The sequence below is a fragment of the Thamnophis elegans genome, chromosome 7 (assembly GCF_009769535.1).
Source record: "Thamnophis elegans isolate rThaEle1 chromosome 7, rThaEle1.pri, whole genome shotgun sequence".
Lineage (NCBI taxonomy): Eukaryota > Metazoa > Chordata > Lepidosauria > Squamata > Colubridae > Thamnophis > Thamnophis elegans.
In genome coordinates, this window is record NC_045547.1 from 54,430,091 (window position 1) to 54,442,717 (window position 12,627).

General features: G+C 45.4%; 1 protein-coding gene across 3 annotated transcripts in view; it reads right to left on the reverse strand.

Annotated features, from left to right (window-relative positions):
• The window catches only part of IRAK4 (interleukin 1 receptor associated kinase 4), a 45,166-nt gene that overhangs the window by 8,867 nt on the left and 23,672 nt on the right, over positions 1–12,627 (reverse strand). For 2 of the 3 annotated variants that reach the window (XM_032221774.1, XM_032221773.1), the window contains exons 11-12: positions 10,153–10,311; positions 2,622–2,658 (exon numbers count right to left, since the gene is read on the reverse strand). In XM_032221774.1, coding sequence (XP_032077665.1) covers positions 2,623–2,658; positions 10,153–10,311 — 195 coding nt within the window. In that variant the 3' untranslated portion in view covers position 2,622. The remainder of the gene's footprint in view (positions 1–2,621; positions 2,659–10,152; positions 10,312–12,627) is intronic. The other variant, XM_032221775.1, reaches the window with a different exon arrangement.

A 12,627-nucleotide genomic window follows, 5' to 3' on the forward strand; every position in this document is an offset into this window, starting at 1 on the left:
AGAGCTTAAAACTTGCCATACTAGTTTGACATGTTTCTCCAGTTTTGCTAAAGATAAAAATATCGGCCAAATACACTAAAACTTATTTCCATAGGTGCTCATGCAGCATCTTGTTAATGAGTTGGATGAACACTGCAGGGGCTCCCTGTTGTCCAAATGACATGACTTTAAACTGGAAGCTGCCTAATGGGCAATTGAATGCTGTTTTCCATTCATCACCCTCCTTGATCAACACACGGTAGTAGGCTTCTCTGAGGTCTAGCTTGTAAACACCTTTATCTTTGCCAGGTAGTTGAGCATGTCATTCATGAGGGGGAGGGGATAGGTGTTTTCCCCACACACGTGCCTGAGGGACCTGAGCCAGTGTGAGGTATTCAGAAGCTTGGTATCCCAGGTGGTCACATCTGAAGCACTTTATATTGGGTGTGGCTACCAATCTTGTCTCCACTGCCTGCTTAGTGGCAACTTGACATCCCAATAATTGTTTGGGGACCTTTTCTGACATGGATCTTCGGTGGGGGTGAATCTCTAAGTCCATAATCACCGCCTTGGATACCAGTCTTGGATCCGGTTTGGTATTCCCCTGAAGGCACATGCTTGCCTAAGGTCCTGATCCCTGGATCAGGCCTCTTTGAAATAATGGATGAAGTGTCGTTCACCCCAGTCCCGTAGTTTGCCAGCTACTCTTCTAAACTCCCACACAAATTCCTTGGGGGGCTGGCTGCGCTGCTTCAATTGCTTGATTTCCACTTCAGCTTCCTCTTGGTTGACTGTGTCCTCAAACTGGGCTCTGAGTGACTGCACAAACTCATCCACATCTTCTAAATCTGGTGCTCCTTCATCATGGAGTTGGGCAATCTAGCCTGCTGCTTCCCCTCCCTCATATTGTCTGCAATGGCCGAGATCATCTCCTGATCTGATCGGTATTGAGCTCCATAACGATCTATGTGGGCCAGATACTTTAGAAAGTAAGCTAGTTTAGACAGCCCTTGGGCCAGGCGCAACTCCGGAGCTCAGTCTCCGCTGCTTCAGCTTTGGCGACTCCCGCCGTCGATGGATAGCAGATGGCCCCACAAATCTCCTCCTCCACCCGGTGGCTCCCTCGGGGATTGCCGTTCTTTGCTCCATCTTCCCTGAGTCTTTGCACTCCCCCAGTAGATCAGTGTGCGGCCGGGGGTCAGGAACCCAGACAGTGGCACCATTTTGGGAAGCCGCTGGAAATTTTTCTTTTTTAAAAGAAGATTGAAGTTAATGACAATGTTAATTAGTTCCAATTAACTCCTCACTGCAATTCAGAACTCCGAGACAAAGTCCATCAAAGGGACTTATTTTCAGGGAAACACAGTATTAGGTGAAGATGATTGGAAGGAAGATGATTGTGTCATCATTATGAATACTGTTAAATAATTAAATAGATGTGTGCTTAAGGATGTGAATGAGGAAAATAATACCTGCCCGCTACATTAATATATCCAATATTAATCATGTGAAATCTATAAATACAAGATTTTTTGATGTGGTATATGCTTATAGATATTGGAAGAAGATACTTAATTCATAAGAAAAATCAAGACTCTTCTAAGATCTAGATATACGGTTTGAGAACTCTCAGAACTAGAGCTTTTTCCTCAAAACAGACCGCAGCATCGAATACTTAAACTTTCCCAATTTTCTCACTTCAGATCCAAGTTTTCTTGACCTTTACTTAGTTCAAATGGTGAGGATAATAATCCTTGCATTAGTCATTTTAAAAAACCTTTACTGGAATCATTTTAATAAATTTTGAGACAATCAATAAATAACAAAGTTCTCTCCTACTTTAGCATTAAACTTAAATGAAACCTTTGCTAGGCTAACATGAAGCAAATAAGAGTTTCCTCCCAACTATCCATTCAAAGCAAATCTCGCAATACTGAAGAGTATTCATAGATTCTCCAGCCTCACCATTTTTTTTTCATTCTTAGCAATGAGAAATTAAGTTACATAAGGTTATAGCAGAGGTGGGTTCCTACTGATACGGTACGATTTGGCCAAATAGGTAGTAACTCCGGCGGACATGTGACCATACCAGTTCTATCCTCTGCAGCGCCATCTTGATTTTCTGTTCTGCACATGCACAGAACAATCTTGATTGAAAAAATGTATTTTCCCCCTATTTAAATGATGTGCGCATGTGCAAAATTTTTCAGGTGCCAAACCAGTAGTAATGGTGGCAGGAACCCACCCCTGGATTATAGTATTATTCTCTTAATAAGAATAAAACTCTCAAGGTGACATTAATTCAGTTTAAGAAATTTGCTAAGGGAAAAGAAGTCTACTAGAAAAGAGACATTGTTTTTGAAAATAAAATAAATTTTGTTTAGAAGGTATAATAGAAGCATACATTATTTTAAAAAAGACAAGATTACGTGACCTTTGTTGCAGATTTTACTTTGGTGTTACTGAATACATTTTTATGATTATATTTATGAATAGACCCTAATTCTTTAAATAGATAAATGGGCACAAATCTTATTGTGTTCATTTAAAAACACTGAATAACCATCAGAGATGAACACGAATATTCAAGGCAGATATAAGAACAGGTTTGTTTAAATACCAAGTTAAGATACAGAACTGACCTTATTCAATCAACATTTCTTTTAAATGTTCTTTGACCTGAAACAGAAGAAATATAAAATTCATGCTCACAAAATTAAAAAGTGGGTATATACATATTTACAAATATATATATATACAGTTGCAAGAAAAAGTATGTGAACCCCTTGGGATTATGTGGGGTTTTGCATGAATTGGTCATAAAATGTGCTCTGAACTTCATCTAAGTCACAACAATAGAAAATATATGTGCAATTAAACCATGGCAACATCTAATGTTTGTGTAGTATTTTCAGCAGACTGTGTTTTTCTATTGTTGTGACTTAGATGAAGTTCAGAGCACATTTTATGACCAATTCATGCAAAATCCCAAGGGGTTCACATACTTTTTCTTGCAACTGTACATATCATATATACATGCATACACATACGCACACACATACCATGTTTCCCCTGAAAATATGACCTCTGAAAGTAAGTCTAGCTTGATTTTATATGTGAGCCCAATATAAGCCTTACCCCCTAAATCTGAATCTGAAATTTTCCAGGTTTCCACCCAAAAGAAAGCTCAAGCCCCTGCCCAGCACCCACATGTCCATCACATGATCCAATCAGGTACTATCCTTAACTGGGGATGCCTCCCAGCTTCAGGGCAAGATGACCTTGACTTTCTCAGAAATAATGTTATTTTGACTATATATCACCCACACTGTATATAACACCCCCCCCCAATAAAAAATGTGGCAAGCCTGAAGGCCCAAATGTAAAATATGGCTTCCAGGTCTGACAGGCTGCCCCCCTCAGCAGAAAAACATATCCTGTAACGAGAGTAATGCAAGGGGGTTAATATCATACAACTAATCACCTCTTCCCTCCACCCAGGGCGACCCTTTGCCTTGTCATATTTGTCATGGAATTGCCTATCCAATTTGTCTGCTTGCACAACCCAACTCTTTACCCAGGTAGCTTCAGACAAAGGGTACCCTTTCCAATGAACTAAATATTGTAAATGGCCCCTTTAGTCTACAACAGTGGTTCTCAACCTTCCTAATGCCGCAACCCTTTAATACAGTTCCTCATGTTGTGGTGACCCCCAACCATAAAATTGTTTTATGTTTTTCGTATTTTTTTTCAAATATATGTGTTTTTCGATGGTCTTAGGCAATCTCTGTGACCCCAAGGGGTCCTGACCCACAGGTTGAGAACCACTGGTCTAGAATCTAAATTTTTTCTTTACTTCATAATTTCTCCTTGTACTACTATAGGAAGAGGTGGTGGCTGGGTCTGAGGTCTTAATCCAGACCGAATGACTGGTTTTAGCAAGCTACAATAAAAAACAGGATGTACTTTCCCTAGAATGCTGGGAAGACTAAGTTGAACCATCACTGGGTTAATTACTTTCACTATTGGGAAACGACCCAAAAACTTAGGTCCTAGTTTGCTAGGCAGCCTCAACTGTATATATTTGGTTGATAAGAAACTCCTACAAAGTAGGAGGAGTTGAAGCAGGGGGTGCTTGTCTGCCTGCTTTTTATACTCTTCAGCAGCTTCTGCCAGCGCTTTCTTAGTATTTTCTCACCCCTTTTTCAGAGAATCCATCCACTCTGTTAAAGACATTGAAGAGGAGGGTTCTCTAGGCAGTTCAGGCATGAGGACAAATCCCATGCCACTGGTAACTTGGAAAGGAGTCAATCTGGTGCTGCTATGCTAGACATTGTTGTAAGCCACTTCTGCAAACGGTAACAGGTCCGACCAATTTTCTTGACAAGGCATCTGTAACAGTTTTTTTTTCCTGCTGGGATGTACTTTAGTTTGAATTTGAACCGTCTGAAGTACTGTGCCCAGCGGACTTGTTTTCTGGGGGTTTGCAGAGCTTTGAGGTTTTTGTGATCAGTCTAGACACCTCCCCCCTCAAGAAATGTCTCCATGAGAGCAGGGTCCAGCGGACTGTATAGGCTTTCTTCTCCCAAATGGCCCGTCGTCTCTCGGTGTCAGTGAGCTTTTTGAACATGTAGCCACAAGGCAGGATTTAGTTTTAGTTTAGTTTTCCCTTTATTTGTATGCCGCCCTTTTCGCTGGGGGGACTCAGGGCGGCTCACAGTTCAAAAAGGGGAGGGGGGAAGGACAAACAATTTTCCAAACATGAAGACAATACAACATATTAAAAAAAGCACAACAGTCACACAATTCGGGTGGGGTTAGAGTCTTAACCCCAGGCCAGCCGGGACAGCCAGATCTTTAAAGCGGCGCGGAAGGACTGGAGGGTGGTGAGGGTCCGAATCTCCACGGGGAGTTCGTTCCAGAGGGTCAGAGCAGCCACCCAGAAGGCTCTCCTCCGGGTAGTTGCCAGTCTGCACTGGCTGGAAGATGGAATTCGGAGGAGGCCTAATCGATGCGATCGTATCGGTCTAGTGGAGGTAATTGGCAGTAGGCGGTCTCTCAAGTACCCAGGCCCACTACCATGAAGGGCTTTATAGGTGATAAGTAGCACCTTGAAGCGCACCCGGAGATCAACAGGCAGCCAGTGCAGCTCGCGGAGGATAGGTGTGAAGCGAGGTGCACCCACAATCGCTCGCGCAGCCGCATTCTGGACTAGCTGAAGTCGCCGAATGCTCTTCAAGGGCAGCCCCATGTAGAGCACATTGCAGTATTCCAGCCTAGAGGTCACAAGGGCACGAGTGACTGTTGTGAGGGCCTCCCGGTTCAGGTAGGGACGCAACTGGTGTACCAGGCGAACCTGGGCAAATGCCCCCCTGGTCACAGCTGACAAATGATGTTCGAAGGTCAGCTGTGGGTCCAGGAGGACTCCCAAGTTGCGAACCCTGTCTGAGGGGCGTACAGTTTGACCCCCCAGCCTGAGAGATGGAACACTTGGCCAATTAGTGGGAGGGAAACACAGCAGCCACTCGGTCTTTTCCGGATTGAGCACAAGCTTGTTGACCCCCATCCAGTCTTTAACAGCCTCAAGACCCTGGCTCATCACATCCATCGCTTCGTTGAGTTGGCACGGGGCGGACAGATACAACTGAGTATCGTCCGCATACTGGTGGTATTTTATCCCGTGCCGTCGAATGATCTCACCCAGCGGTTTCATGTAGATTTTGAAAAGGGGGGGGGACAGGACCGAACCCTGCGGTACCCCATACGTTAGGGGCCTAGGGGTCGATCTCTGCTCCCCAACTAACACCAACTGCGACCTGTCCGAGAGGTAAGAGGAGAACCACTGTAAAACAGCGCCTCCCACCCTCACCTCCCGCAGTCGTCGCAGAAGGATACCATGGTCGATGGTATCGAAAGCCGCCGAGAGGTCAAGGAGCACCAGGATGGAGGCGTGGCCTCCATCCCTGGCTCTCCAGAGATCATCGGTCAACGCGACCAAAGCGGTTTCTGTGCTGCAGCCAGGTCTGAAGCCTGACTGGAAAGGATCGAGATAACTGGCTTCCTCCAAGGACCGCTGGAGCTGAAAGGCCACCACCTTCTCAACAACCTTCCCCACAAAGGGGAGGTTGGAGACCGGACGATAGTTATTTAAAACAGCTGGATCCAAGGATGGTTTCTTCAGGAGGGGTCTCACCACCGCCGCCTCTAAAGCAGGGGGAAAGACCCCCTCCCATAGAGAGGCGGTAACAACCGCCTGGATCCAGCCTCGTGTCACCTCTCTGCTGTTTACAACCAGCCAGGAGGGGCACGGGTCCAGCACACATGTGGAGGCTCCTACAGCTCTCATCGCCTTGTCCACATCCTCAGGGGTAACAGCTTGAAACTCAACCCAGCGATGGCTTACCAGATCATCCCTTAGTGCCTCGGCTGGTTCTGCAGAATTGGAGTCCAGGTCCGCCCGGAACCGAGCAACCTTGTCTGCGAGGAATTGGACGTAATCCTCAGCCCTGCCCTGCAGCGGATCGCCCGTATCCCTCCTATTTAGGAGGGAACGGGTTATCCTAAACAGGGCGGCTGGGCGCGACTCAGCAGACGCAACCAGAGAGGCAATATATGTTCTCTTAGCCGTCCTAATTGCTCGAATGTACTCTCTGGTGCAGGTTGTTAAACGTGCTCAGTTCGGTTCGGATTTACTGGACCTCCATAAGTGCTCTAGGTGTCTCCTTTGGCGCTTCCTCTCCCGGAGTTCCTCAGTAAACCAAGGAGCCCTCCGGGATCCACTGCCTCGGAGCGGCCGTAGTGGCGCAATCCGGTTAAAAGGAGTTGTCCCTTTTGATCCCTTTGCAGGACCACTGCTGCCATGGCTATGTCACTGGCATCTGCTTGTATTATGAATTGTTGCTATGGATCCAGGTGCTGCAAAATCGGCTCAAAAATGTTCTTTTTAACTTTTCAAAGGCTTTTTGACAGTCCATTGTCCAAGTAAGCGGCTGGCTATTCGGTAGCCAAGGTAATCTAGGAAAGTCTTGTGGAATTTACACTTTGACAGCTTTGAGTAAAGCTTGGTGGTGAGTTTTTTCATACTTGCCATACCAGATTTACGTGTTCTTCAAAGGTTTTGCTGAATATAAGAATGCAATCTAGGTAAACGAGGACCCCTTTATAAAGGTGCTCATGCAGCACTTCATTGATTAGTTGCATGAAGACTACGGGGGCTCCTTGCAAACAGAAAGGCATGACTTTAAATTGGAAGCTATCGAGCAGGCAATTGAATGCATTTTCCATTCATCTCCTCCTCAAATTCTTATGGGGTAATATGTTTCTCTTAAATCCAACTTGAACACCTTGCCCTTGGACAAGTGATTCAGAATGTCCTTCATGAACGAAGGTAGATGTTCACCATGCACATGGCATTAATTCTACGAAAATCAATGCAAAGTCTCATTCCCCCATCTTTTTTTTTTTTCTTTGAAGAGTACTAGGGCTACTACTTTGCGGGCTGGATGAAGCCCCACGCTAGGTTGGCATTGATGTATTTTCTCAGTTCCTCAATTTCTTTAGGAATCATGGAATACATCTTAGATTTGGGTAGTTTAGTCACTGGTATAAATTCTATCACGCAATTGGTCGGCTGTGAGGGGAGAGGAAGTTGCAGTCTTCTTCAGTGAAAACCCCCGATAAGTCTTGGTACTCTTTTGGTACTTGCTGACTGCCAGCTAGCTCATCAGGGGCTGCAGGCTCAGGCCCATTGGAACTGCTAATGATCGTGGTCTCTAGATAATGGTCCAGTTTTATGGGTGGCAGCGGTCCAATGCCATTGGTTAATTTTCTATAACCATCCTCCCATTTGATGGTTGGACCCCACTTGTCTAGTCATGCAAGCCCTAATATGATCAACAGTCATTTTGGGGGCTATGACAAATTGGATGAGGTCTCAGTGGCGTCCCATCTCCAGCCTGATGAGTTTCGTGACTAAAGTAACAGGGGCCCTGCCAATTAGCATCCCATCAATTTGCTCAAAGCAGATGGGGCGAGCTAGGGTCTGTACGTATGCCTAACTGCTCAACTATGGGGAGGCTGATTAGGCACTGAGTACAGCCTGTGTCAATAACAGCCTCTACTTCCCCTTGGGACCTGTCTCTGGTACTACTATTTTGGTTTTGATAGTGAAGGGCAGATGGCTGCACTTACCATTGGGTTGTCATCACCACTATTTTCACCCGCAGGAGCTGGAGGAGCTTCACCAGCTAGAGTTCCCTTGACTTCATTGGGAAGGAGCGAAACTTCTGCAGCCTGTTTGGCAAGTCGTCCTTTATCAGACAGCTTCCACGGGGTCCCGGCCATGGCTGGAGGCTGAGCTTGGGGAACCAGGGACTGGTCCAACCACTCTGAAGCCCGGTGCCCATGTTGGCCACACCGGTAGCATTTGACAGTCCCGGATGGTGTTGGGATCAGCACCTCAGCTTTCTTCACGTGGGCCCGGAATCCCAGGCGTCTCCTGGCTGGCTTTTCCGTGGTTGGCTTTCTGTTGGGGGTGGATTTCCAGGTCTAAAATAACAGTTGTACCACATCTGTATGTGGTCCAGTACTCGCCTGATGCCACAGGCTTGTCCGAGATCCAGATCCAGGGCCTCCTTAAAAGTATGCAATAGGAGGCGTTCTGGCCAGTCTCTTAGTTTTCCGGCCAGCCTCTGAAATTCCCAAATTAGTTCTTTTACAGGTCAGCTGGCTTGTTTCAATTCCTTAATCTGAGCCTTAGCTTCCACTTGATGGACAACGTTGCTAAATCTACTCTGCATCAACTGGACGAACTCGTCGGCATCTTCTATCTCAGGGGCTTCTTCATCGTAGAGCTCAGCTATCCATTCTGACACCTCCCCTTCATTCATGCCGTCCAAGATGGCAGAAATCAATTTTCAAACAGTATTGATTCGCATATTGGTCAATTTAGGCCCAGACAGTTGAGAAAGTAGGCTAGTTTCCCAGGGGTCCTATGAAATGTCACCCAGAACCGTGGAGGGGGAAGAGCTGCTGGGCTTGTGCAGGTTGCTGACCAGGCACCTGCTGCTGGACCGGCACTTGCTGTGGGACCACCAGCACTTGTAGTGGCCCCGGGACCTACTGAGGGATCACGACCTGGGCTGGAACCTTCTGTGCAACAACAACTGGCGGCTGGAAAGGGCCAAGCAGTTGGAAAGGTAATGGTTGCTGGATCGGAGCTGGCGTCCACTGGAACTGCACCTATCCTTGGCCTGGTTGGAATGCCCACCCAGGTGGGATCTTGCTTGCTGGTGGTAGTCCAAAGACAGGTTGCAGAGATAGGGTAGGGAGACCCCAGAAGCCCTGTTGTGGACCCAACATCACCCAGACAGGCTGATTTAGCAAGCCCAGTAGTTGGGTCCCAGTGATTGCATCCAGTAGTGACTGGAGCCATGGCTGGTCCATTACAAGGCGTGAGGCTATGGACCGAGCCACTCTTTGCGGAGTGGAAAGAAGCTGAGGCTCCACTCCATTATGCTGCAATTTCTTGGCGGGAAGGTGAACGTAGGCTATGCCAAGGTCCACTTGGACTGCTTGGTGCCGAGGGGTTGAGTAATGCGTTCATGCCGAATTGGCCAAACTGCTCCAGGAGCCCCACCAGCAAATTCTCCAAAACGCCTGCTGCATGTCTGCTTTGGCACTCTCCACTTGAAGGTCAAGGCTTGTCCCACACCCATGTGTGGTTCCAACAGCTTCTCCTGGAGGGGGGTAATTCCCATGACTTCACTTTGCAGGCTGCAAACTCCACTCAGGTGCTGGCTCCTTGCATCGGGCTCCTAGCTGGAGTTCCTTTTCTGTGGCTTCTGCTTATATCCTGCTGCCTCTACCACAGCTTGGGAAAGGTAGAACATGGTCTCAACATGAGTCACTGAATCTGATGACTTCCAGGTTTGACAGGAGTTTCTGAAGGCCTCTGACAGTGAAAAGGAGGCCAAGTGAGGTGAGTCAGTGGACAACATCCCTCTCCCCAAAAATAAGACCTGGTGCCTTCCTATATAAGTCAGGGTCTTAGTTTTTGGGAAAGATGATTGATATACATACATACATACATACATACATTCATTCATTCATTCATTCATTCATTCATTCATTCATTCATTCGTGGGTGTGTTGCATGACATTTAAAATTGGTACCCTTTCAATATCTGGCCTCCGGTTCTTCTTCTCATGCAGACATGGGGCAGCAATTGAATACATATGTTCAATTGAGGTGATGTTCCAATTGCTGATTTTTTTATCAACATAATCTTCAATAGTTTTTTCTTCATCTTCAATTTCCTCTTTGATGGACAACTGAATGGAGCAGCAAAGTATTAAAATATTACTTAATAATATAAGAATTCCATAAGGAAGGAAGAAAAAATAGATTGTTCTTGTGAATTGATTTAAATGGAATAAAGCAAGCTTAGATTTTATGGTAGGATGGGGCAATGGGAGAGGTCATATATTTCTTCCCATCTTCTGGGGGAATATTTTTAAGTTAAATGGACAGTTATCGTGTTTCTCCGAAAATAAGACAGAGTCTTATATTTTTTTGACCCACGAAATATGGCTTTGGGCTTATTAGAGGGGGAGGGCTTATTATTTTTCAAGTGCAGGAAGCAGCAAGCCCACCAGCCCCACCCTCTCTGTCCCACTATCTGCTTGCCTGCAGCCACAATGACCCAAGTTCTCCTTGCATCCTACCCTTCACCTGCCCTGCTTGCTGGCCGCGGAACAGGTGACTGTGCTGCTCTGGCCTAGTGGTGGCGGGGGGGGGGCGCTCTTCCTGGCAAAACGAATGAACACACACACACACACACTCCCCCTCCCCCTCTCTTTCTCACACACTCATACACAGCATTCTTTCCTTGGGAGCTCTGCACAGATGTAGAGAAGACTTCGGAGACACTTAAAGAGGAGAAGGTAGTTCAGACATGGTTTCAGTATGGCCAATTACAGGCTAGGTGGAAAATAGATAAAAAAATTGGTTTTATCCAAGTTGAGGATAATTTGTTTAAACAAATAAGAGATCAAAGCTTAATGCATATAAAGAGGATATATAATGTATTAATACAGATGGATTCCGAAACGGAACTGATTAAAGACTGTATGATAAAATGGGCACAGAATATTGAGGAACCAATAATGTTGGACACATGGGAAAGAATATGGGTAAGAAATGTGAAATTTACACAAGCACAAAACTTGAGAGAAAATTTTTATAAGATGTTTTATAGATGGCATTTAGAACCCAAAAAGCTCGCTTCTATGTATCTGAATGTACAGCCTAAATGTTGGAGATGTGGTTCCCTTGATGCTACATATTTTCATATATGGTGGACATGTCGAAAAGTTAAGGCATTTTGGATAAAACTGTGGTGGATTATGCAAAATATCTTCAAAAGAAGGATAAAATTCACCCCTCAGTTATTTTTACTAGGTATATGTACTGATTTTACAGCGGTAGAGACTAATTTGGTTCTGTACCTAATAACTGCAGCAAGACTGTTGGTGGCGCAATACTGGAAGAAGGAAGACGTACCTACAACTCAAGAATGGACTTTGAAAGTTATAAACTTAGCCGAGATGGCAAAAATCTCAGCATATCTTAAAGACCACTCAAACGAGAGATATAAACGAGACTGGAAAAAATGGATTGACTATACACAAAGCAAATATGGGACTAAGAAATTCCAGATAGCATATGCTTAAGATTAGTAATAACTTAAACTGTTTAAAGTTTGGGTAACAGTAAGAAGCTGAGTTCAACGCAGAGATCCTTTCGATCCTTTTCTTCTGCTTTGTTTTTAAGATACCTTAGACTGTGTTTGTTAAAAAGCTATACCGTGTATGGGCTCTGGGAAGTCGGGGGGAGGGAAGGGAGGTGGAGTTTTAGGGGGAGGGGGGAAATATAATATGTGTTAGATCCTAAAGTACATGATTGCACTCGTATACTGTGGATCTTTAATGTTAGTGTAAAAATAGGACAAGCTGAATATATTGATAGACAATAGAAATACACCGAAGGGAGGAGTAGAGTGAAAGAAGAAAGAGGGGTAGCGAGGGTGGGAGAGAGGATTGGAGGTAGGAGGAGAAGGAAGGGAGGGAATGTATTGGGAGAGAGGAGCGATAGAGGGGGAGGGGAAGTAGGTAGTAGAGGGGAATGTTGGAAGGAAGAATGTAAGTTGGAGGGGGTGAAAGAGGGTGTATGGTGGGTCAAGGTGGCATATTGGGTTTGTATTTTGGGGGGTATGGTCTATGAAAGCGAGGGCTGTGTTTATTATTCAATGTTATATGCCCCGGTCATGCACAGTATACATGTGATTGTATGAAATGAAATGGAAATGGAAATAAACGTTTTTTATAAAAAAAAAAAAAAAAAAAAAAAAAGACTTCGGATAGAGCAATTGGGGGATGTGCGTCTGCGCTGAGATCCCAAGGAAAAAACGATTGCCAGGAAGGGGGGGGATTTTGCCTCCTATCCTGTTCTGCGTCTGTGCTGAGCTTCAGAACAGGGTAAGAGGAAGGAAAATCTCCCCTCCCCATTTTCAAGCCGTTCGCAAAAATGCCTCATTCCGAGCCTTCAATCCTGCAATCCTGGAATATGCTGAAGGCTCGAAATGGAAC